The sequence below is a fragment of the Sylvia atricapilla genome, chromosome 2 (assembly GCF_009819655.1).
Source record: "Sylvia atricapilla isolate bSylAtr1 chromosome 2, bSylAtr1.pri, whole genome shotgun sequence".
NCBI classification, from domain to species: Eukaryota; Metazoa; Chordata; class Aves; order Passeriformes; family Sylviidae; genus Sylvia; species Sylvia atricapilla.
This window is the reverse complement of record NC_089141.1, coordinates 10,026,500-10,050,709: the sequence shown is the minus strand read 5'-3', so window position 1 is coordinate 10,050,709 and position 24,210 is coordinate 10,026,500. Positions and strand designations below refer to the sequence as shown.

General features: G+C 46.6%; 1 protein-coding gene across 3 annotated transcripts in view; it reads right to left on the bottom strand.

Annotated features, from left to right (window-relative positions):
* Nucleotides 1–24,210, bottom strand: part of GDPD5 (glycerophosphodiester phosphodiesterase domain containing 5) — a 106,039-nt gene that overhangs the window by 46,476 nt on the left and 35,353 nt on the right. For 2 of the 3 annotated variants that reach the window (XM_066340805.1, XM_066340807.1), the window contains exon 2: nt 16,089–16,263. In XM_066340805.1, the coding sequence (XP_066196902.1) occupies nt 16,089–16,205 (117 nt within the window). In that variant the 5' untranslated portion in view covers nt 16,206–16,263. Of the gene's footprint in view, nt 1–16,088; nt 16,264–18,872; nt 18,990–24,210 lie in introns of those variants that run through there. The other variant, XM_066340804.1, reaches the window with a different exon arrangement.

The window sequence follows — 24,210 nt, the reverse complement described above, 5'->3', positions numbered from 1 at the left end:
CCCCTCATGCAGACATGGACACGGATTTTAAACAGGACTGGCTCAAAAGCCCTGGAGCCACCTCTACTCTCTGGGCCCAGCCAAGTTTTTTTACCCACTAAACAAGCCCTGAGCAGCCAATTTCTCCTAGGGAATGCTGTGGGAAGCTTCACTGAAGCCCAGGTGGGAAGATCTCCAGTCACCCTGTGGAGGTCTCACAGCTTCCTAAGGACACAGCATTGTTTGGACACAGATTTAGGATTTGTTTTGTCCACAACTCCAAGCCCTAGCAGGAATTCAGCAGCTCCAATCTCCACCACCTCAGGTACCTGCTCTTTTAGTCCAGTTTTGCACTCCTCAATGTGTTTTTTGGTTGGTTTTTTTGAGTGTAACATATTCAAAGAAAACCCCTCAGCCTTTGCCAGAGGTGAACCATCACCACGTGCTCCCAAGGGAAAGTCACAGGAAGGAATCATTCCTTCCAGAGGAATCATTACAATCAACAACTTCACGCAACATATAAGCATCCATACTTTATTTTTGCTCCTTTCCTGGAGTTTAGAAACAGGGAAAATCTGGTTTGTTTTTTTTTCCCGGAATTCTTTATTGTGCCTGTAAAAGGCACAATAGTCTTTGTGAGCCCTGAAAACAATTAAAAATATTTCTTGCTCAGGTTGATGCCACTACAGGGTCCTGCACTTGTTACTGACAAAAGCAATTGCATCAGGATAACCCAACCCACCCCATCTTCCCCACGAGCCTTCTCATGGTCCCTACAGGAAAAGCAGCACTTCCAAGAGGAGACTGAGCTGGGTAAGTTGGTTTTCATTATTCACAAAGCCTGTGAAGAGATAAACAGTGACCCTGAGTTTGTCTTTCATGCTCAGAGGCTGCAAAACCAAAGCCTCTATTCACAGACAGCAAATCAATCCTGACACCCTCTCCAGACCTCTGAGAAAATTAAAATCATTTTTAAACCCTAGCAAACTATGACATCTGGAATTTGACTGCAACAGGACCCCGAGGAGGATAAATAGCTGCAATTTTGCAGGCAGCAGTGACAGCACACAGCTACAGAGGACTCCTTTCCTAGCACTGGAAATAATTAAATTTGTGTTTAAATCGCCCTCCTCCCACCAAATTATATGAGAGCAAATGCACTGTAGAAAGTTCTAACGAGTAAAAAGCAGCCACCAAACACACAAAGGAGCATATGATTTGTTTCCCAAGCTTTCCTCACCAGTGTCAGTGTCCCTACACAGTAAACACGGCTCAATAATAGAGCCAAAGTCCTCCTTAAGCAAAATTTCGGGAAGCCAAGGAAAACAAACCCTAATCCTATTTCAAGCCAGCACTGTGATGACAGACAAAAGTATTTAAACAAAGCTCAAGATGTCTATACATGAATTACTAAACTCAAAGCCTCTTTTCCAGCAGCACAAAAAGCGTTTAATCTCAACCCCACAAGCAAGGCAAGAGTCCAAAAATTGGGCAGTGCATGAATTGAATGATTTTGCCCCAAAGTATGTCCACATATTTGTTTTTTCTCCCCTTACTAACTCCTTCCTGGTCACCTTTTGAGGTGTTTGTAGAAGGTGGAGCTTGCCAAGATCATGATCTCCATTAAAAAGGCACCATCATTCAGAAAATATCCATTTTCCACCTAGGAAATAACTTTCTAGAGTTAACTGGATGGCATTTAATGCACCTCCTGGTTCTGAAGGGATCCTCAACCTTTAACGTGCTCCAAGGAGGACAAAACACATCCAGAGGAAACAATGATATCTGGAATTTTAATTTTCTATTCACCACCACAAGTTCCCACCAAATTTTAACACCCAGCAGCCTCTGACCGAGTCAGTCTTGAAAAAGTACAGTAGAGGAAAAAATAAAAATAGAAAAACACAAATAGCAGAAGGAACACGCTCTGCCTGTTTCTGAGGAGCGCCATGAAAGTCACCCAGATCTTTTCTTCATCAACCTCAAAGCAGGGCAAAATAAAATCTGAGTCTGGGGTTGTCTTTAAACCAGCATCATCAGGAACAAGAGGACAAGAACTCCTGGTCCTCAGCCAGCTCTGATGCAAATGAAATATCTGAGTTTAAAGTTTTGAGCAGTCTGGTGTTGCTGCAGCTCTTAGGAAAGATATTTTGGCTACTTCTCTCCTTTCAAGCAAATAAAAAAAGGAGATCACAGAAAGAGGAAGTAAAACAGCACAGGTTAAAAAGGGAGGGAAAGAGTGTGCGTCGATTAAATAAAAACCACAAAGCAACAATGAATCACTTTACTGCCATGAAATGGAGGAAAAAGGGAAGGAAAATGTTCACTCAGGGCAAGATTAGCTGTTGAACAAGCCCACGCTGGTGGATGCATTGCAGAAGTGGAGAAACTAGACAGTTTCTTTTCCTCCTGTTGCTTTTTCTGACCTCAGACACCCTGGAGGCTTCAAAGGCACCGTCCCTTCACCCAGGGCTGTCCCCAGAGGACATTTCAGCATTAGGGCTGGGAGAACTTTCTCCTGGACCACATTCACACCATCCCCCAACTTCACCGCAGGCTTCTAGAGAAGGCAAGCCCAGAAGCAGCTTTAAAAGTCCTTATTGACACCTCTGAAAAACCCTTCAATCAGTGGTAAAATTGTAATGGAGGCTTTAGAGCCATTTCAGCTTTTTACCTCTCTAATAGCTTTAAACGTTGGTTGCAAGTGTTGAAAATCTCAAATTTAATTTGTTTTCAAGCCACAGAGGCACTGGACTAATAAGAAGCTGAGTGCTGGCTTCTCATAAAGCTGTTTTAGTGCTCATAAACCACTTAATGTGCCAGCACCAGCAGATGCTTCCCAGATTCTCCCGGGGGGGCAATACCCAGCTTGGTGCTAGGATCCATTTCCGAAGCACAGGTAAGAGCAGCATCTCAGGGGTAAAATGACTATTCCCATCTGGAGGCAAGTCAGACAGCAGGAGAGGAAGACAAGTCTTCATTTCCAGAGCTGTCCTGTAGTGCTTTACGAGCCCTCAGTAATTAGAACGGGTGCAGGACTTGAGAACAAAATGGATCCAAGAGCATCTGACGCACAGCAGAGGAATGAGCCCAAAAAGGGCCCAGAAAAGCCACCAGAAATTCCCTCCAGCCTCCACCATGAGCTGCTGCAAACCCCACCCATCAGGTCTGAGGTGCCTGCCCAGCATCATGCTGCAGGGAGTGACAGAGGCATTTCCAGGCAGCACCTGACTCGAGGTGAGCCCATCCACGGCTGCTGGTAGCCTCAGAGGCAAATGCACTCCCTTGGGATGCCACCGTGGGCAGCTTCCATGGAATGACAGGCTGGAGAACAAGGGGGAATTGATAAGGAAAACAACTTGGGAGCACAGGCAGTGTATTTATTAAGTCATGAATCACACCCAGACAGACAGAGAGGGCAAAGAACTGCTCAACTTCCACCCTGTTGCAAAATAGAATTGTTTAGCAGCAGTTGTCAGTTGATTTAATACCTTAAAACACCCTGACAGCTCTGTGTGGCCTGGGTCACTTCTCCATCACTTTTCCCCAGCTGCAGGACAGCTTTAATGCTCTCACACAGCTCTGCTTTGAAGGAACAAGCTCAGCCCACGAAAGCTTTGTTTCCAAGAGCAGAAAAAAAGTGTTTCCCTGAATTTAGCAGGATTTTCTAGAAAAAGGAGTGAGAATCATGGAATCATGCAATAGTTTGAGGTTGTAGGGGACCTTTTAAAGCCCATCCAGTTCAACCTCTCCAGCAGTGAACAGGGACAACTTCCCCTATTTCAGGCTGCTCCAATCCCCATCCAGCCTGGCCTTGGGCACTGCCAGGGATCCAGGGGCAGCCACAGCCTCTCTGGGCACCCTGTGCCAGGGTCCCACCACCCTCCCAGGGAACAATTCCTTCCCAATACCCCATCCATCCCTGCCCTCTGGCAGTGGGAAGCCATTCCCTGTGCCCTGTCCCTCTGTCCCTTGTCCCCAGACCCTCTCCAGCTCTTTTGGAGCCCCTTCAGGCACTGGAAGGGGCCTGAAAGTGTCACATGCCACTTCACTGACATGAAGAAACATTAAATTGGCACCTTTGCAGTCAAAGATTGGTGAGGTAAGTGCCAGACCTCAAGCCTGTGTCTAATTCATCACATCATATCCATCATTCAGGGCTTTTAGTACAATTAAAACAACGACAGCCCAGAGGAATAGCAAATATTACAAAAACCAGCACACCATGGCAAATCCCAAACCCATCCAGAAAACCAAATAAGGAACTTGGGTTGAAAGGAACCAGAAAGGAACCACCAAAAGCCAACATTTGGGTTTTAAATTACCCAAGAAGTGGTGACAGTTCAGCATGTGGGTTGTTGAATATAACGCATTATCCTACACCCGAATCAGCAACTGGGGCGTTGAAATCACAGCAAATCCATTGCATCAGCTCTGCCCACATTGCAGAAGTGGGGAGAGGAAAGGCAAAGCCCCTCTGACTGCTTTGCTGCCTGAATTATGATGCTATCGAGAGGCATCCAGGCTGCCATGGCCCACTGAATTAATTCCATGCTGAATTACAACCCCCTTTTCCCAGCACACATTTATCTCCAAGAATGGAGTGCAGGTACAGAATCCCGAGGGAAATACCCTCATTAGTCCCTCTGACCCCACTGAACCAGCTCTGTTCTAGCAGGAAATGATGGAGTGCCCTGACTGCACATCCCCCACTTAGGAAGGGGCTTCTGCCAAGATGTACAACAGAGCCAGGGCCAGGAAACAGCTCCCAGTTCCTTCCTCTGCCACTTGTTGCCCAGTGTTGGGCTGCTCTGAGAGCAGGTCTGAGATGGAAAAAGGAAAGGGGTGAGGAGGAGAATGAGAGCAAGGGAAAAATAGAAAGAAAAAAAAAAAAACAAACACTTTGAGATCAGCATTTCATAGAACCATAGAATGGATTGGGATGGAAGAGGCCTTGCTGGTGTCACCACTGAGAAATTCTGAATCCCTGGGATCATCCTTCTCCCTGGTACCTGAGGCTTCCTGTCAACACTTCCACTTCAACAAGTGCTGAAGTGTTGTTTTGGAAGTGAGGCCGTGGCACTGAGGCTGATCCCACCAGGAATCACAGAGAATTTGGGGACTTGAGGGTGTTCTCTGCAGCTTTAGCTGCTTTGCCTTCAAATCCAGGCTCTGGGTAATATTTCAAATGGCCCTCTGACCTTTTTATAGGTGACTGATTGGCTCCTACAGCAGTTCCTTACAGAATTTCTAATCCTAAATTCTAATCTGGGCATCCTGTGCCAGGAACCCCCATCCGCACAGCCAAGAATTCCTTCCCCAAATTTCCATCTCTTTCCTCTGTCAGTGGGAAGCCGTTCCCTGTGTCCTGGCACTGCAGGCCCTTGTCCAAAGTCCCTCTCCAGCTCTCCTGAAGCCCCCTTAGGTATTGCTTTGTAATTAAGAACTGCTGGGAATCTGAAACTTGTGCAAGGAAATACCACACTCTCACCAATCTATTCATTAGTTATTCCCACTGAAGACCATTAAAACCCTGAAGCAGAACAAGAGGCTCACTCCAGCTGCACTGAGTAACTCAAAGGCATCTCTGAGCAGAATTTGTCTTCAATCCCAAAGAAATTAATTTTCCTATTATTTCCAAAGCTATTCCTTTGTTCAGCCCTGTGGGCTCATCCCAGTCAAACCAGTACTACGATGCCAAAATAAAACCAGAGGTTGCTTTAAACTTTTCTTTTTGCTGCCATTTCTGCCCAGGCTGAGCAGAAAGATTATTTTTATTTAATTTTCTCATTTTTCTTTTATACAACACACCAAGCCACCTCCCATTTGACTCAATGTATTTGCAGAGGGCAGACTAGCCCCATCCCTAAATCCTTCCATCACAAGTGCAATAATAAAGTTTGAAGTAGTGGCAACCCCAGTTTTCAACAGCTGCTGTTGGTGAAAATTACCTCTAACTTCAGAATCACTTTTCTTTCAAAGGAATTCTCACATTCCACATTTATAAGCTGTGCAATTCAAAGAAAGCAGGAAAAGTGATTTTTTTACTTATCCACCTGGGGCCAGTTCATCACAAAATAAACAAAAACAACAACAAAAATCTTTAAGCAACAACAGCAAAAATACTACCCAAAGGTAATGATCCTGAATTAGTTTCTACTCCCAAGCAAGTAACCTCTGCCCGAGTCCTACAAAAGACTCGGAGCAGCTGAACAATATCCTAAATGAAATAAAGCATGTGAAAATACAATATATGGAAGGAGGTTCCTGGGACCATCTCCCATTCTCCATTTCTCAGAGGGATCGTGCTCAGGAATAACTGTAATACCTTTTTATCTAAGAAGTCCATGTGTCCACCCAAAGCAGTCTCACTAGAAAACATCTCTTTTTCCAATTAAGATACTTATCAGATTTTATCTATTAATCTGGAAAGGTTTCTTCAGTCACTCTTCAGGCGAGCTGATGGACATCAGTTAATTAAAATCAAGAAGAACAGACAAATATTGGATCAGACTGGATCCAACTACTGGACTGTTTTATTTCCTTGTCCTTCATCCTCCTGTATCTTAAGTTTTTCCACAGTCCTCTTTCATAGAATCCCACTCCGGGCTGGGTTGGAAAGGACCTTCAAGATCATCCAGTGCCACCCCCTGCCATGGGCAGGGACACCTTCCATTATCCCAGACTGCTCCAAGCCCCAATGTCCAGCCTGGCCTTGGACACTTCCAGGGATCCAGGGGCAGCCACAGCTTCTCTGGGCACCCTGTGCCAGGGCCTCCCCACCCTCACAGGGAGGAATTCCTTCCTGATATCCAATCCTAGATGGCCACAAGGCAGGAGTGGGAAGAAAGGAGCCCAGAGCAGAGCAGGCTGCTCTCCTGCTCCTCCCAGAGCCCATCCCTGTGCCCAGGCACAGACAGGATGTTGGGGAGGATGACCTCCAGTCTGACCCAGCTGGCAAATCTTGAGTGCTCACATTCTGCTCCACAAAGTGCTGCCCCATCAAAACACAGAGTTATTTATCCCACAGGATGGTCCAGAGGGCAAAGACACATCTGGTAACAAAAGCCACTGAATGGGCTAATGTGCCAAAGGCTTTCTGCCCCAGCTCTGCTGGCAACCCAGTGACCTGAAGGCCTAGAATAAAAAAAGAATTAGAGCAAGGCAAAACTGAAGTGCCTCTCTTTCAAGGGGAAATTTGATAAAATCAGGGTCTACCCCACAGGCACAGGCAGAGCTGACATCAACAGAGACTGTCTGAAACAGTGGACATGTCAGATTTACCAGCATGAGGTTAGGGCTTGGCTTCCCAGAAACAAGGGTGCACTTGTTCCTGTATCTGCCAGACAAGGGGATGCTTTGTGCAAGTCTAAGAAATCATGTATTTTTCTAATGCTTGATGTACGGAAGGGATTTACCTCTTTTTCCCTAAGAGAGATTTATATGGGTTCAGTGCACTGCCAGAGGGAAACCAAATGTAGCCACCAGGCCCAGCAGCAGCTGAGTGTCCAAAGCCAGCACCCCTCTGGAGAGGAGGCAGAAGCTCAGCTTATTTATTCATTACTATCTTTTAAATCTCAAGGGTGAAGCGTTGGGGAAAGAAAATAAACAATCAGCCATCCTGGGAGTAATTTCAATGCTGGAGTTGGCTCATCAAACAAAATCTTGGATATTTCAAGCCCAGCACATGACAGACACTGCTCCACCATAGGTTTGACTTTGCCTTGTGCTGTTTATCCCCCACTTCTGGCTGGAGAAGCAGGAATCCTTGATGGCTGCAGACAACAGCAGCAAAACTGTTTGGTCAGACTTGAGCACACAGCTACTAAATCCTGCAGACACACACCGAGTAATTCTGCATCAACTTCAAGGGGGGGGAAAAAGCGGTGAAATGAGAGATCCTTTCCAGATACTGCTCAGCTACACCCCCACTTCTGATACAGCTTGAGGCTCTTGAGCGTTTTGGGGAAGGAAAACCCCCAGACAAGGAGGCAGAGACACGCAGGGGTGGTTTGCCCAGGATGTGGGGTGGTTTGAGCAGTGACAAAGCAGATGTGGTGTGCAAAGCCTCCAGTCAGGCACCACAGTCAGCTCTGAATTATAGGAACCAGGTTTGATTTTCCAGAAAGTCACATCAAACAACGTCAAACATGACGGGGCAGCACTGAGCAAGAACGAAAGAGCTCTGTGGTGAAAGGAGCAGTCTGGGGGGAGTGGAAGACCCAACACAGCACCAACACCAAAAACACCCATCCCTCCCCCCAGGCATCATCGGATGGGATTTTGGGAAGGAATTCGTCCCTGTGAGGGTGGGGAGGCCCTGGTACAGGGTGCCAGAGAAGCTGTGGCTGCCCCTGGATCCCTGGCAGTGTCCAAGGCCAGGCTGGACTGGGCTTGGAGCAGCCTGGGGCAGTGGAAGGCGGGAATTATCTCATCTTTAAGGTCTCTTCCCACCCAAATCCTTCTGTGATTACAAACTAGAGAAGTGCTGGTTTCCACTGAAAGGAAAGGGATGAGGATCTAGGTCTCTTTGCCATTTCTTTGCTGAGCATCCAGGAGATCTGATCCCATTGGAATGGTTGGGAATTTGAGTCCAGCAAGGACACTTCTGCATAAAGGGGATGTAAAAATCACCAGACTTCTGCTGTTCACATCACTCTCAAATCAAGAGCCTGCTGCCTGCCCAGCAGCCCCAGACAACCCAGCTGATGGGCAGGGAGGTAAGAGCTACTCTCCTTGGACCCAGGGCCATCTTTGGAACAGGCAGCATGATTTGAATCACCCAAACTTGACTTGTTGGTCAGCGGTGCCGCATTTTGTCACCCAAAAGTCAACCTTGACTTTACAACCAGCTTCAGGAGAGCTCACAAAGAAGCTGATTCAGTTTCCAAGGCTGCAAGCACACACTTCAAACAAAGCCTCAGTTGTCTCACTTTTTGTCCCGTAATTCTCCCTGGAAAAGGGCCTCATTTGACTTCACTGAAGTCAACTGACTCTCAAGTAAGTGCTTGCTGACATCATCTGCAAATAATTATCTGCCAAATAAAGGCTCAGAACTGCACGTCAAGTGGGAATGATGGCTCCAGACCAGTTCATCAGCTTTTCTTTTAACACTTTACTTTAGAAACGGCACAAAGGCAAAAAAAAAATTAGAATCATTTTCAAAGTTGAGATGAGTCCATAGAGTAACAACCGAAAAACTATTAAAACCTCCGGCCATGGACAAGCACATTTCCAGCTGCTGCTTACACCCTTGAAATCCCACTTGAGCTTGTCATAGCTCTTCTGGAAATAACCTGGAGAAAAAGCTTAAATCTGCAACCAAACACTCCTAAATCCAAGTTTCCTTTCCCACAGGAACACACAAGACAATAAATAAAAACCACAGATCATCTTCGCAGCCAACGAAGAAGAGTCATTATATTTTTCAGCTTTGCTAATCAATTTTGTTAATAAGATGTGTCAGCAGCACAGAGGTTCCCAATTCCTAAAACCACAAGCATTCCTGGAACCCAAGCACTTCGCATCCCCACTCAGACCCCACAGGCAGCAGAGTCTTCTCCCAAACAACAAACTGGCATATGACTGAAACATGACTGTAAGTGATGCCAGGAGAGCCACACCTCACATATTTTCAAGTGGTTCCCTTCCCTCCTGACCATTATTTCAGAGAGGTGCATTTGGCAAGGGCCTGGAACAACAGGACAGAGGAGAATGGCTTTAAACCAACAGAGGGCAGGGTTAGGTGGGATATTGGGAAAGAATTGTGCCCTGGGAGGGTGGGGAGGCCTTGGCACAGGGTGCCCAGAGGAGTTGTGGTTGCCCCTGGATCCCTGGAAGTTCCCAAGGCCAGGCTGGATGGAGCTTGGAGCAACCTGGGACAGTGGAAGGTTGGAATTAGGTGGTCTTTAAGGTCATTCCCAGGCCAACTCATTCTGTGATCTACTCCCAGACTGGTTCCTTTCCCAACTTCCACCTCTTCCTCTGCACACCTTTCTCAAGGATGATCACCACAAACTAATCCTGCTCCTTCCTATTCCCTCCCTTTCATTCCTTTATTCCTGGGGCCAGGTTTCCTTGTTACCTAGTTCATTTTCGTGGTCATTTTGGAGCCACAAGCTTCCTTGAGGCACTTCCACAAAGTCTACTTTTATGAGAAATGGAAGAAATGTGTTCAATTTGGATAGGAAAAGATGAAAGGATCATGAAAAACCTTTTCCATTGGCCCCTGCACTCTCCCAGTGCACCTAATCACCCAGGAAGGACACACTGCAAAGCTGCTCTCCAACATTTTTTGCCAACTGGCACCTGGGAATTCACAAGAGAGGCTGGAAAAACAGAGTTAGTGAAGCAGGAGACTGGCAAATTCAACCCCAAATATAAAAGTAAATTACTTGAGTCCCACTCAAGGGCAGCAAGGTCACATTTGCTTCCCTCTGGGTGAGGAAAATCAAGTCTCCTCTGAAAAGGGCCACAAGTTTTCACTATTCTGTCAAGATCAAGTTTTTCAACAAAACTCCCACAAGTAAAACTTCCATGATGTCAATGCCATTTCACTTTTCTCGTTTTCTCTCCTCAAAATTCATACACATGGCTCCACACCTGGGAAAGGACTAAATGCCTGAGTAAAGAGAGACACAATGAATTATCCAGGGATTAACAGCAGCACAGGTTCCCATTGCCTCTGTGGAAAAAGGAGTTCTATAATTCAATTGTAGAAGTCCAACTGTAACAACAACTACACAGCTGAGAGGACAAACATTTGTTTAGGAAAACAAGCAGAAAAACCACCTCGTTTTTCCCCTTCTTGGAGGAGATTCAGAAAATATTGTACCTTGATGCTGTGTAAACAATCTTCAGCAATAGCTGCAAGATTGTTCCAGTCACAAGACCAAAATCTGGCAGCAGCTGCTGTGCAGAAAATTAACTGCATCCCAGTCAAAACCAGTACAGGGAACCCACACGGAGACGCTGGAAAGACTTTCTCACATGGGTTAAACCAGCTGATTGAGCATATTCAAACCAGATGAGATTTTACAAGAGTGGCTGCACCACTTTCCTTAGACTGGAAGAGCATTGTTGTCCCCAGGCGTCCAGGGGCAAGGAATCTCTGTAAAAACACATGGCTCCAAGAGACCATGGCCCAAACATCCCTCCTTGCCCCCTCTCTTCTTCCCCCCTTCTCCAGATGCAGCTCAGTTCAGTGCTGGCTGTTTAGAGCCCAAAGCCATGTTTTGCAGATGCTCTGCAGTAAAAACCTTTGACACCTCTAAAGCTTTATAAATCCCAGGGCATGTTAATCACCCAGTCTGAGCCCATAATCCCAAGCCAGGCCCCACAGTCAATGGGTTTTGCAGACTCTCCCTGACAGGCGTTCTGCCTGTATCAGGACCACGCCAGAAATTCAGCATTCCTCAAATATCCTCACCCTGACAACATTTAGGGTGCACCACAAGATTAGGCTCTAACGCTGTGGCTTTCCTGAGGTTTCCAGGACTTGGGATTTCCCATCCCTCAAAACAGCTCTGCTGAAACAGCGAACCTCTTTGACACAGAGCAAGCAGGTTCATCCCAGCCTTTCCAGGAGCTGTCTGAGAGTGTGGAAATCAAAGAGAAGCAAGCTCCTTACAGGTTAATCCCAGTTCGTGAGGCTGGAACGTTTCTCTGCTCCTTGCCAGTCCTCCACAGGATCCTGCCCTCTTCTAAGAGAGGTCTTCCTCCTCCACAGAGGCCAAAATATGCTGTTCCCAGTTAAAACCAGTAACACTTTAAAAAGTCTGGTCCCAAAGCACCACACAAAGCAAATACAGCTCCTGCCTGGCTCAGCTGTCACATGGATTTCAAGCAGCTTCCCTGGACAATCATCACCTCACAGCCTCCCTGTAAAGAGAAGGGCTCAAAGGTGAACTTTAAAAGATGTTTAAGTGATGTGTAAAAACCCTAAACACAGCCTGGTTTTGCTTTCATTTCCAAGCATGGTGGAGGAAAAACCCCAGCACCACAGAATCAGAATAGTTTGGGTTGAAAGGGACCTTGAAAGATCATCTAGTCCAACCCTCTCTAATGAGGGGGGCACCCTCAGGAACAACAAGGAAAAAACATATTGATATTTAATGGAATGAGTGGATATTCCTGCATTCAGCCCATCAAACCAATATGACTGCACACATCCATTCATGGGGATTCAGCTCTGAATCACTGGTCACAGCCAATGTGCAGCATCCAATGCTTCAGTGCCCTGCCTCAAATCAAACCACCTTGAAAGAGCCTCTTTCCCTCAAAAGCTCCTGTGCCCTCAAGCCTACAGTCTGAAACACTCACAAATTGAAAAACACACGGAAAATGGCAAATTAACCCATCCTCTAATAGCAGATTTCAGCAAAGCAAGCAACTTCTGTGAGCAGTGACCTCTGACCGTTTGGGAATCAGCCCTGAAAACATCCCAGCTCCAAAGCCCGTGGCTTACATCATCTGTTCAGGTCATTTCACAGCTCTGGCCAAGCGGGAATTACAAGAGCATTTCAGCAGAGAGTGAATTAATACACGCAGCCCAGACACAGCACTGCAATTCATTATGCTGATGGATCACAGCTCCTCATTTATCTCGGCACAAAAGGACCCCAAAAAGCCATCAGGAGCCTCAGATGGAGGTCACGTGATGCATTTAACCAAATGGACTATCTTGAATCACACACATTTGACTTGAAAGGCATAAATCCTGACAGGGAGTGCCCAATTCGTAGGAAGGAGTTGATATCTCATTTATAGATTTGCAGCTACATGAGCAGCAGCAGATAAAGGCAGGGAGAGGCTTTATTGGGTATTTTCCCTCATCTCCCCTTTCCTACATCCTCACAGCTCAGACAACTTGCAATTAAGACGAGGATTAGGAGATCTGTGATGGAAAGAAAGGCCATGCTTTGATAGCTCAGCCCAGCCAGTCAATAAAAGTGGCTTCTTCTTTTTCCTGGATAGATTAAAATAATATCATTGCTATTTCTCTGGCAGGAAATCTTTGTCCCCTCTCCTACCCAGGATGATTTCCAAGTTGGGATATTTGCTGTGTACAAACAACAAGGGTTTGGAAGCAATTAAAAAAAAATGCTCCCATGCATTTTTTCATTCTTCATAATATTCTTGGTTGACTATGTGATGAACAAGCTGTGGTTAGATCAGAAATTCCTTCCTCACACCAGCCACAGAGATTATAATGACCTGAATCTCAGCAGGACCATTTCTCCTCCTTCATGTGTCTTTCATTTTAAAAAGCATTAAAAGTAAAAAAAAAAAAAAAAAAAAAAAAAAAAAAAAAAAAAAAAAAGAAAAAAAAAAAAAAGTGAAAGGGGATCTTGCCATTAAAGCTGAGGGCCCACAATAGAAAAAAGGAATTTTGTAAATGTTCAAAATTTTAAAAGGAGATAAGAGTGTATTGATTGTGTGCCTTCAACCCCTTTCTTCATACTCAAAGATAGAGAAAAGCAAAGGATAATGACAATTCCAGCAACCTGCCTCTCAAAAAAAAAAAAAATTAGAATTCAGGTGTCCAATTAAAAGTCTCATTTTCATGTAAATTTTTAACGTGGAGTAGAAAGCTTGATGTGCATACATTTGAAGGAAAAAGAGAGGCATCATTAAAATTCTGGCTGCTGAGGTGCAGCACAATTCAGACAACAAAGATTCACAGGAATCAGCTGAAGATATCACAGAGGCCAGGTAGGGTTATGACCCAAATTTGGATGAAAGCCTTTTATTCTGGGGAGTTTGATGTTTTAACAAGAAACTGGATAACACAGCCTGCAGCTCATTTTAAGCTTTCTTCTCCTAGTCCTGCTGCTGTCTCCATCTCTCTTTTACCAAAGTGGAAGTTGAGGCCTCACACAGATTTTAAAAAGACCAGCTCAGACTGGACATATTGTTAAGCCTGGATCAGCTACCATTAAACACAACAAATTCCTTTCCAGCACCAGCAAAAACCAATGGTAATTCCAAGCAGAACTGGAAAGCTGCCACTGATATTTTTTGGTAAGGCAAGCAGAGGCAGATTTCACTGAGAAATTCACAGAAACTTTTCTGTGAATTTTCAGCCAAGAGCTGTAATGTTCTGCTGGCTCAAAGTGGTCACCCAGACCAAGCTGGCCAGGCTGAAAGCAGAGGGAAAACAGCACCAACACATTCCTACTCTGCACAAGGAAATTTGTTTTGGGCTGCATAAACTTAAGGCGTGACTTCCCAATTCCTGGGGGAGCTCCCGGCCAAGCTGCAGCGCCAACAATGGCTGCAATTCACAACCAGGAGCATTTCTGGCTCGAGATCTGCCACACAGCCCTGTTTGCTCCTTCACAGCTGCTTTTCCAAGAGGAAAAAAGCACTCCAGAGCCAAGAAGATCCCTGGTTATAGGCTTTAAAACAGAACAGAGGAGCCAAGCGATAAGAGAGCAAAATTAAGCATTCAGAAGGCAACCAAAGGGTCCCCTGGGAGCACTTCCAGATGAAACAAGAATTAAAGTAGGAAAAAAAGCCCCAATTTAACTTGTAAGCACACTTTAAAAAACCATCCCAAGCAACATGGGAGTCCAGGAGAATAGTAAAACAAAATCCTTACCCAGATGATGTAACAGGGTGGTTTTGACAACAATATTTTCACACTTCTCCTATCATCACACCACAAGACCTCATCTCACAGCCCAGAGCAAGAGCGGAGGTGTCTCATTGCCTGGATTCCCTCTGCCAGAGCTCTTACAACCTGTATTTATCCAGGGGAGGGAAGACTCACCTCCAACAGCTATCCCATTGAGCTCCAGCTTGCTCTCACCTCCTGCTGCCTTTCACTGCACCCCCAAAGGGTTTAGCTTGGAAGGGACCTTAAGGTCCATCCAGTGCCACTCCTGTCATGGGCAGGGACACCTTCCACTGTCCCAGGCTGCTCCAAGCCCCATCCAGCCTGGCCTTGGACACTGCCAGGGATCCAGGGGCAGCCACAGCTTCTCTGGGCACGCTGTTCCCCTGCCTACAAACTCATTGTCACACTCAAGAACAGAACCATAAGGGTTGGAAAAGACCTCCAAGATCATCAAGTCGCTTCTGGGAGCAAATACCACCACGCTCACAAAAAACACACCACGAAGGCACTGATGCTGCAGAAACACAGGGGCTACATATCGAGTCAATGGTGCTGCAAGCACCAGCTGGACACAGAGCAAGGAGTAAAAAAACACAAGGGAAGTGTTCCCCTTTACCAGGGTATAAACAGATTTGGGCACATTCAATCCCCGGGAGCACCATCACCAACCTCACTGTGCCCATCTCTACAACAGCCATATGGGGAGTACCTCCTGCCATGCTCAACAGCTCCCAGCAAACAACCCAGCCCATAAAATGTGGGGGTTTTATCTTTTCTTGTGCTGTTAGAGCTGGGATTAAAGCTCCCACACAGTGTTCGTGTTCGGACCCAGATGTTTATTAATTCTCATCTATAGCACAGTCTCCAAGCTGTGAGTTCCGGCTAGCAAGGTAGAAAATGGCTCTGTCTATAATTCTCTACAAGGCCTTTAAGGACTCATTATCCAATAACGAGATGACACCTAGATTATTTTTACTTTTAACTCAATAACCAACCACCCGTGGCCCGCAATGCAGATTTTTCAACCCAATTACAAAACATCATCCAGACTCATGAAAAAGAAGGTGCAAAGAGAACTTAGCCTATGCCCTAAATCCTTCATCTTGCTTTATATATATTAATATATACTAAAATCTTAATCTCTAGGTGTTCCACCCTGTGATGTTACACACTTCTATTCAAACTACACACCCACAATGCCACTTCCATCATTCAATTTTGGAAACCTATTCCATCTCCTCAGGTCAAATGCAGTGTTTGCTTGAGGGTCAGTGACTGTTAGCAAAGAAAGCCTGAAATTCTCAGCTTCCAGGGTTTCAACATCTCCCCCTCTTGTTTGAACCATGAAAACTGCTCTGACAACTTTGCTTTTCCGGACTTCCCACAATAAATAAGAAAAAAAAAATTCAGGTATTCCATACTTTGAACCCAGCCCTCCAGGCGCACAGGACAGGGCAGAGGTGGCAGCCAGCTGCTGTCACCTGCTCACCTTGGTGGTGTCATCATGTGACCGCTGGTACCGTTTCCAGCGGCAGCCGTAGATCCCGGTCAGACAGGACAGACATAGCTGGGGCTCGTAGTACTGCAGGGGTTGGTGTTTAACCATGCTCCTTCCAGCCCCTCTGGAGCCAGCTACCACACAGCCATCAGCTCCTGGGAGCGCCCTGAGGCAAAGGAGACAAAACAACAACAAAAAAAAAGGAAATTAAAATCCAGAGCGATATTTCAATACGCTAACAAGCAATTTACTAATAAACCGTCTCCTCTGGCTACTGAGAGGAGGGATGAGAATCAGATTTACTCCCAGCTCTGCCAACATCTCCCACTCGTTACTCAATGAGACCAAGAAGTTTAATTAGTTTGCAAGTTTTATTTCCTTGTGCGGCTTCCCCCACCCCACCAAAAGCAAATGTGTTCATAGGAGTTATCGGTAGGGAAAGCCACGTGAGGGCAAAAGCAGGAGGATGATGATCTGCAGACCAGGTGACTGGGGTTTTATGAATGACTGAAGTGTAAAGAGACAGAGCTGCTGCAAGAACAACCTGAAAATCGATTTAGAGACCTCCACAAAGCTGAAGCTGAGCCAAGCTAAAGCAGTTTATCATCAGCATCCCATGGAGCCTGAAAAACAGTCCCAGACAAGGAATAAACACTTCCATGCCTTCTGCAGAAGGAGCATCACAGAATCATGGACTATCCTGAGCTGGAAAGGATCCTGCAAGGATCAAATTTCTGGCCCGGCACAGGAAAACCCCAAGAATATAGAACACAGTGTGTGTATTACCCTCTCCCTTTATAAACCTCTCAGGCACTCACAGGGATGCAGAGCTGTGCTTGATCCCACACCACAGGCTTTCCACAGCTTCCCGAAGTACAGGTGTGCACCCACAGCTGCTGTGTGGAGCATCAGTGGGCTGGGAGTGCAGTTTGACAGCAGCTGAGCTGCAAAGTGCTTGCCCACCTTTCCCCAGAGTGCAGAGCTGTGTGCAGGGTGTGTGGGCAGTAAATCCCACCCTCTCCAGGGGAAACGCTTTGCTTCCTCCCTTGTGGGGTATTCCCAGGGCTCAGGTCTTGGGAAAAGCTGTGACAGCTGAGTGGTGACATCCTCACGGGCATCAGCAAAGCGTGGCTGGGTCTGGGGAGATAAACCAGCCACCTAAAAGCTTTTCCTTGACACATCCCATGGAAAGAACCCTCCAAAAGCAGGGCTGACTGTATTTCTCAACACAGCAGATGCACAAGGGGATGCTGCAGGCAGTGCAGACACAGCGGCGCAGTCCAGAAATGTCAGCAGGGACACAGACAGCTCATCCCACTCATGCTCCGTGCTGACAGCCCGGGACACTTGCCCTGACACTCATCAGGACTCAGCATCCCGGAGGCAGGAGGCTGTTTGGCCCCAAACGCAGCAGCCTGTCACCACGCTGTCCCCAGAGCTCTGTGCCCCGCTCTCCCCCAGGCACAGAGGCAGCTCTGGGCTTTCAGCAGAGCTCCGTGCGCTGCTCAGGGCGCTGACCCCAGCACGGACACGAGGAGGGCACCACTCACACATCCATGAGCGGCCAGCCCAGCTCCCCACACGGCTCTGCTCGTCCCCTGGGGGTGACACGCAGGACAGAGGCACAGCCAGCCTCTGTGCTATCTGTTTGCCATCACATCCCCCCGTGCCCTCCCGGCTCAGCTGCGCCACCTCCCTGGCCTCGTGTCGCGGTCACCTCCCTGCCCGCCTCTCACCTCTCCTCCTGCTATTTATAAAGCTCAGCATTAGTCACTGCTAAAGCCGCCTCCCATCTTCAGCTTCAAGACCATCCCCAGGAAATGAGTCTCTCCCTCTGCCTTCCCATGGCGGGCACAGAAACTGTCACGATGGGACAGAAGAACCAAGGACATGCAAAATTGGATGCTGTCCAAAGGTCTCGGGCAAAACCGTCCTCCCTGCCCTGAAGATTCCGAGCGCGGAGTGATGTACAAGATGCTGAGGGATCTGTGCAAGATGTAAAAATCATTCACAGCCTATTAACAACTCCCCAGGCAAACCTCTTATTTCCACCCTGAAAACCTAGAAGGCTACAATTGTTCCAAGCAATCCTGTACCAATTCTTCTCCAAAGGACAGCATCTCTCCTGATTTCCACCTCTTTGGTCACACACGGCATGAGGGCAAACAGGCCAGCTCCAGCCACAGAAACTTTCACTGGGTAATTCATTTGATCACTGGCAAGAATTGTGTCGATTTGATAAGAGAGAAATCCTTCCCTGTGAGGGTGGTGGGGCCCTGGCACAGGGTGCCCAGAGAAGCTGTGGCTGCCCCTGGATCCCTGGAAGTGTCCAAGGGAAAAGACAGCTGAAAAAGCTCTGTAAGGCACCAAGTGAAGCTCCCACCCTGCTTCCTCTCACTGCAAAGGCAGGCACTGTGTGAGCCCAGAATTCCAGGCTGCTCTCCACAAAAACTCAGGAAAAGCACAATGACAAAAAAAAAAAAAAAAAAAAAAAAAAAAAAAAAAAAAAAAAAAAAAAAAAAAAAAATCTAAGATGAGTTTTAAAAAATCCACTCCTAAATGCACTCCACTCCTGAAATCATTCCCTCTTCTCCATGAGGATCACAACCAGATCCATAAAAGCCTGAACCAGATGGGAAAGGACGAAACACAGCACCCACTCTCCCCTCCACACACACCTGAGCGGCAGCAACGGGAGCTGCAGGGAGAATAACCACACTGATACCATCTGCCCAGAGAGCCTCGCCTGGCCGAGAGCATGGACTCGATACTTACTGCTCCTGCTGCCAGAAATGGAGTTAAGGAAGCAGCAGAAAGTCTGCAGCACCTCACAATCACTGTTCCCATGACATCTCCAGCTGTCGAGGTGGAGAAAGCAGCCTCTGAATGATTCAGCCCACTGCTGGTTAGCATTACATACAGAAATGAAAACAGGAAGCAAGACAACAGGCATTAATTATTCAAATCCAGCAACGTGCACCAGGAGGGAGGGGGGAAAGAAATAAAATAGAATACACAGACCCACTCATGCTCTCAGCCTTGACTTTCAAGATGCATTGTCTGCCAATGGCTGTGAGCTTCTCAGAGCTGAATAACCAGCTCACTTGGCCAAAAAGGGGGAGCAGGGTAGATTCCATCTGCAAATACAATGGGAGCACTTTCCAAAGGCTCCAGGATGCCTAATTAGCACACACTGCACTTCTGAGATACTGAAGTGGAGGTATCAGTTACACATTATTCCTTTCCAAACAGCTTCGGAGAAAAGGGGGAAAAAAAAAAAAAAAAAAAAAAAAAAAGAAGGGAGAATTGGAGTTGCAAATTTAAAAGCTAAGCTCTCCAGGGAGATCTAGCCTAAAATTTTTTTGATTTTTGTCTCTCTGAGTTAACTCCTCAACCCCTGGCAATATCAGGGCAATATTCAGAAACCTGGACTGCAGAGGGAAGGCAGCAATCAAGACCAATCACTAAAACATCTCAGTGCCCACATTTCAGTGAAGGGAAGAGCAACAGCACAAGTCCTGAAGTGCTGTAAGTAAACAGTGAGGCTGAAGCTCCAGAGGAGCAGGTTTAACAGCCTTTCCCAAGGCTTGCTGCAGTCCAAGCCCTTCCCTTTGATCCCCCTGCAAGGAGACTGAGGGGAGACCTCACTGCAGGTACAACTTCCCCACGAGTGAGGAGGAGGGCAGGCACTGACCTCTGCTCTCCGTGACAGGGAGAGGATCCAGGGAAGGGCTGGAGCTGTGTCAGGGGAGGTTTAGGTTGGATTTAGGAAAAGGTTCTTCCCTCAGAAGAACTGCCCAGGCTCCCCAGGGAAGGGGCACGGCCATGAGGCTGCCAGAGCTCCAGGAGTGTTTGTACAGCGCTGCCAGGGATCCCTGGGTGGAATTTTGGGGTGTCTGTTCAGGGCCAGGAGCTGGGCTGATGACCCCTGTGGGTCCCTTCCAGCTCAGGATATTCTGTGGTTTTTAAAAGCCCAGGGACCAGCAGCTTTACTGCACTTCCAGCCACACCATGGACAGCTCTGAACACCGCCCACGGTTCACTCAGGATGGTTTGGATCAGCACATCCAAAAGAAAACCCAAAACACAGCCAAGGACGCTTTGATGGAGGGTCACGAATAACGAAATCATGGAATCATTAAGGCAGGAGAAGCCCTCTAAGATACTGGAGTCCAACCATGAACCCAGCACAGCCAGGGCCACCACCAACCCATGGAGAATCATATGGAGTCTCAGGAGATGCTGGAGCAAAGCCAAGCCTTTGGAAAGAGGCAGACACACATCATATTTTTGTCTCCAACAGCTCCACCCATGCAGATGTGGGAGACACCTGTGGTCTCCTACAGGATTCTCCACCGGCCAAGGCATGGCTGGGAAGAGCCATCCAATGGAAAAGCTCAGCCTTCCACAAGGACACCCCCAAGGTTTCAGAGAGGCAAAACTGTGGGGAGAACAAGGGGAAGAAGCATGTGGGACACTCATAACCAAAGCCAGCCCTGAGCACACAGGCTCCCATCTCCCAAAATCCAGGCCCAAGGAGACTCACCCCACTCGCAATGCAAATAAACATAAAAAACAGAGGCTCATGGGGTAGTTGAGGTTAATTTTTTACATCAACTCATTTTAAAAAGAGCTTTGACAGATTCTGCTGATTTCCATATGAAAAGAAGTGTTTTTCCTCTTGTTGGTGACTCCTGGGATCCCTGTTTATCAAGAATTCAATATCTCCATCTCTACTTGAACTTGTATCAATCTAATTATGCTTAAAACCTTGTTAAGCAAATAATTTCCTATGCCAATTAGGTGAGAACATCCCTGATAATCAATTAGCCCTATTGATATGCTTTAAGGCTGCTTGTCAGTCGTTTCCCTAATTATACTGGAAAATTCCGATTTTCCTTAAATGCTTTCTAAAAAATTAATCTATTCTAGAGCAAACGCTACAGTTCTGTGAGCCAAAAAAAAAAAAAAAAAAAAAAAAAAAAAAAAAAGAAATCTCTATTGCCCAGCCAGGGCTGAAATAATATAATTATCCAAATTCTTGAGATTTTCATGCACTCTCCCAATGGTTTTCATACATATTTTTTTTTATTAATACACTGAACTCATCTAAGCCAAAGTAATGCAATTTCATTTTTCCCGACTTGGAAAATGGAAATGGAAGACAGTCAATATCCCCATCTGTTTAATAACAAGCTATTACTGAGGGCTGTTTGCTCTGGCCACTCCCAGGGGAGGAAATTGAGATGCACACACACAAACACACACAGAGCACCATTTTCCACATTTTGCTGGCACAGACCCAAAGCATCTCAGCTTGCAAGACCCAAGATTTCATTTCAAGGTGGGAACAGGACACCCCAAAGCCATAAAACAACCCCAGGTGATTCATTTTGGGGGTGGAGGATGCCCAGGCAATGAACCCTTTGATGACCCAGCAGAATTACTCTTTCCAAGACATTGTTATTCCCCACTATGGAAATCAGGTAGGGTCAGAAGTCTCCCACTCACTTTTTCCAGGCTGCAAACATTCGCTTTTACACTGATAATACTGCACAAACAAAAGCAGCAGACATATCAAAACTCCAGTCAGCATCTATTTTTTTTTCCCCCCCTCGGCAAACAAACCAAAAAGATCAACTGCAGCAAAGTATCCCTTGCCATGTGCACGTGGATAGATGGAATCTTTTGAACTGAGGCAGGAAAGCACAACATCCTCGTCCTTAAAGCTGAGTGCTGCTGCCTCAATGACAGAAAATAAGAGTGGGGGGAAAAAACAAATGAAAAAACTGAAAGCAAGCCCTCCAAGCCATGTGTTGGTATGGCAGAGCGCTCAGAAGCGCACATCCCTGTCTCCCTGAAGATCTCAAAAATCCATGGCTACATCTCAACCCAGGGAGAGCCTGCAGAGCCCCTTTGATCCCCCAAAGTGGCAAGGGATGACCCAAACAGACACATCCCATATAGGATCTGACTGACACGGAGCCCCTGTGAGTCTGACCTGTTGTTTATTGTTCTTAAATGTTTTCCACCACAAAAATTACAGCTTTGAAACTAGGGCAGCGTGTAGTTCAGGGCTTGTACACTTCCAGTTAATGAAAATTCAGACTTCAAAAGATAAATACTTCAAAGGGATTACAAAAGAAAAACTTAGACTTTAATCTCCCTAAATAAATAAGCACAGGACGGACTAACGCCCTCTGCTACAGAGCTTCTTAATGTTTTCCACAAACTGAGGCAGGAATGGGTGCCTGGAACTTTGAAAGGGTGGAAGAAGAGGAACAGGGCACCGGAAAAACCTGTGTAAACTTCTGGCAGAGCAAGAATGAAACACAATCTCTTCTCCCTGCAAAACCTTGCAGGTCAAGGTGTTGGCGCAGCTCTGAAAACCCAAAATCTGCCGCAGGTCCAAAAATATCAGATGAATCCACAAAGCGGGTTCTGAAGTAACTCCAAGCAGAAAAGCACAGGTGGGACATGAGGAAAAACATGGGGCCCCCATGTCAGGTCCCCTCTGCCAAAGAATTTCTGACAACCTGAGTATAAAAAGAGCTTCATCTTCTGGGGGCTGGTGGGGAGATATGCAACAACTCATGAATTTCTCATATCTTTTAAGTCTAATAAGGCTCTTGGCTTTTAGAAGCAGCAAAGAGAAATGTTAAGCAGCTCAAAGCATGTGAAATCACATTTTTGGCAGAGTCAAACCTTTCCACCTCCTGTTGGAGTCCCCTTGGGACAGCATTCCCAAAACATTCAGAGCAGCACAAGAACCCAGCAGTTCAAGAGCTAAAAATCTACAACAGCAGCTAAGGTGAGGTGAGACACCAGCAGGAGACAGACAGCCCTGTTGATCTGGGCAGGGAAGTGGAGGGAATCTGAGCCACAAACCCCAAGGGACAGGCAGGAAAACACCAAACTGGACTGGGAGAAGTGGGATGGGAAGAGAGTGTCTTGAGTAAGAGACCCCATGTTCAGCTTCTGCTGTCTGAATAGTCTCTGACAGAAAATGTCCTGTGGTGTTGGTATGGTCTGGGGCGATGACACCCCAGCAGAGACAGCCAGGTGAGAAACAGACAGGAAAAACCATCACGGGAAGAATGAGGACACAACCCACGAGAGCACAGCTGGATGCTAAACAAAACCCACACACCAACAAGGAATTAAAAAGTATTTAAAGAATTAAGAAGGTTACAGAATATTTTTCTTCTCCCAAGACTCCCCACCCTCACCAAGCTGCAAACCAGAAGTTTACACCGAGCCTTACCCGTTACCAGCACGTTTCTGCTGAGAAATTAAGTGGAAACAGAGCTGGGTTGGAACATGCACACCCTGAGAAGCAGCTTCCTCTTCAGACAAGCATTCCTCCCTCTCCTGGTGTTCCCCTTTTCAGACACAGCCATGAGGAGCTCCCCATGGATGGTGTCACTCTGCAAGGGCCAGGTTTCAGCACCTGCCAGGTGTCAGCAGCTGGAGCAGGAGCCTGTCCCACACATTGCTGCAGAGACCTCGCTGCCTTCCCTCAGCCACATTCCCTGCTGGAAGCCTGGCTTCTGCCAGCAGGAAGAGAAAACTGCACCAACAACCCCAGGAACACTCAGCTGAGAGGGAGCCAAGTGCCTCCACACCCACTGCACGCACTGGAATGGGAACTGTAAGGCAGGGGAGGGGGGAAAAAAGGAAAACAAAACCAGCAAGAGTCCTTCTCCAATCGATAGCCTGCACATCTGCTGTGCAACTGCTACCCAGAGAATTAGGCATGAATCTCTCTCTGGCTTAATGAGAGGTGGAAAGTCCTAGTTAAATGGATTACAAGCTCTTTATTTCCTATGATTGATTCCTTCCATACAGCTGCAGGAGGCATAATTCACAAGAAAAAAAATCTTATTTTTTTAAGTAGCAGAGGAGCTAAATAAAGGAAAAAATCTTGCTTTGCCTTCCTGAGCAACCTGGGATAGAGTGGGAGGTGTCCCTGCCCATGGAAGAGGGTGAAACTGGGTGGGCTTTAAGGTCCATGAAGTAAATGATGAAGTCCAGAGAGGTTCAAGAAGCAAAGTCAGCCTTTCATCACCTCCACTGCAGCTTTGTGATGGCTTGAAAAACATGGAAACAAAAA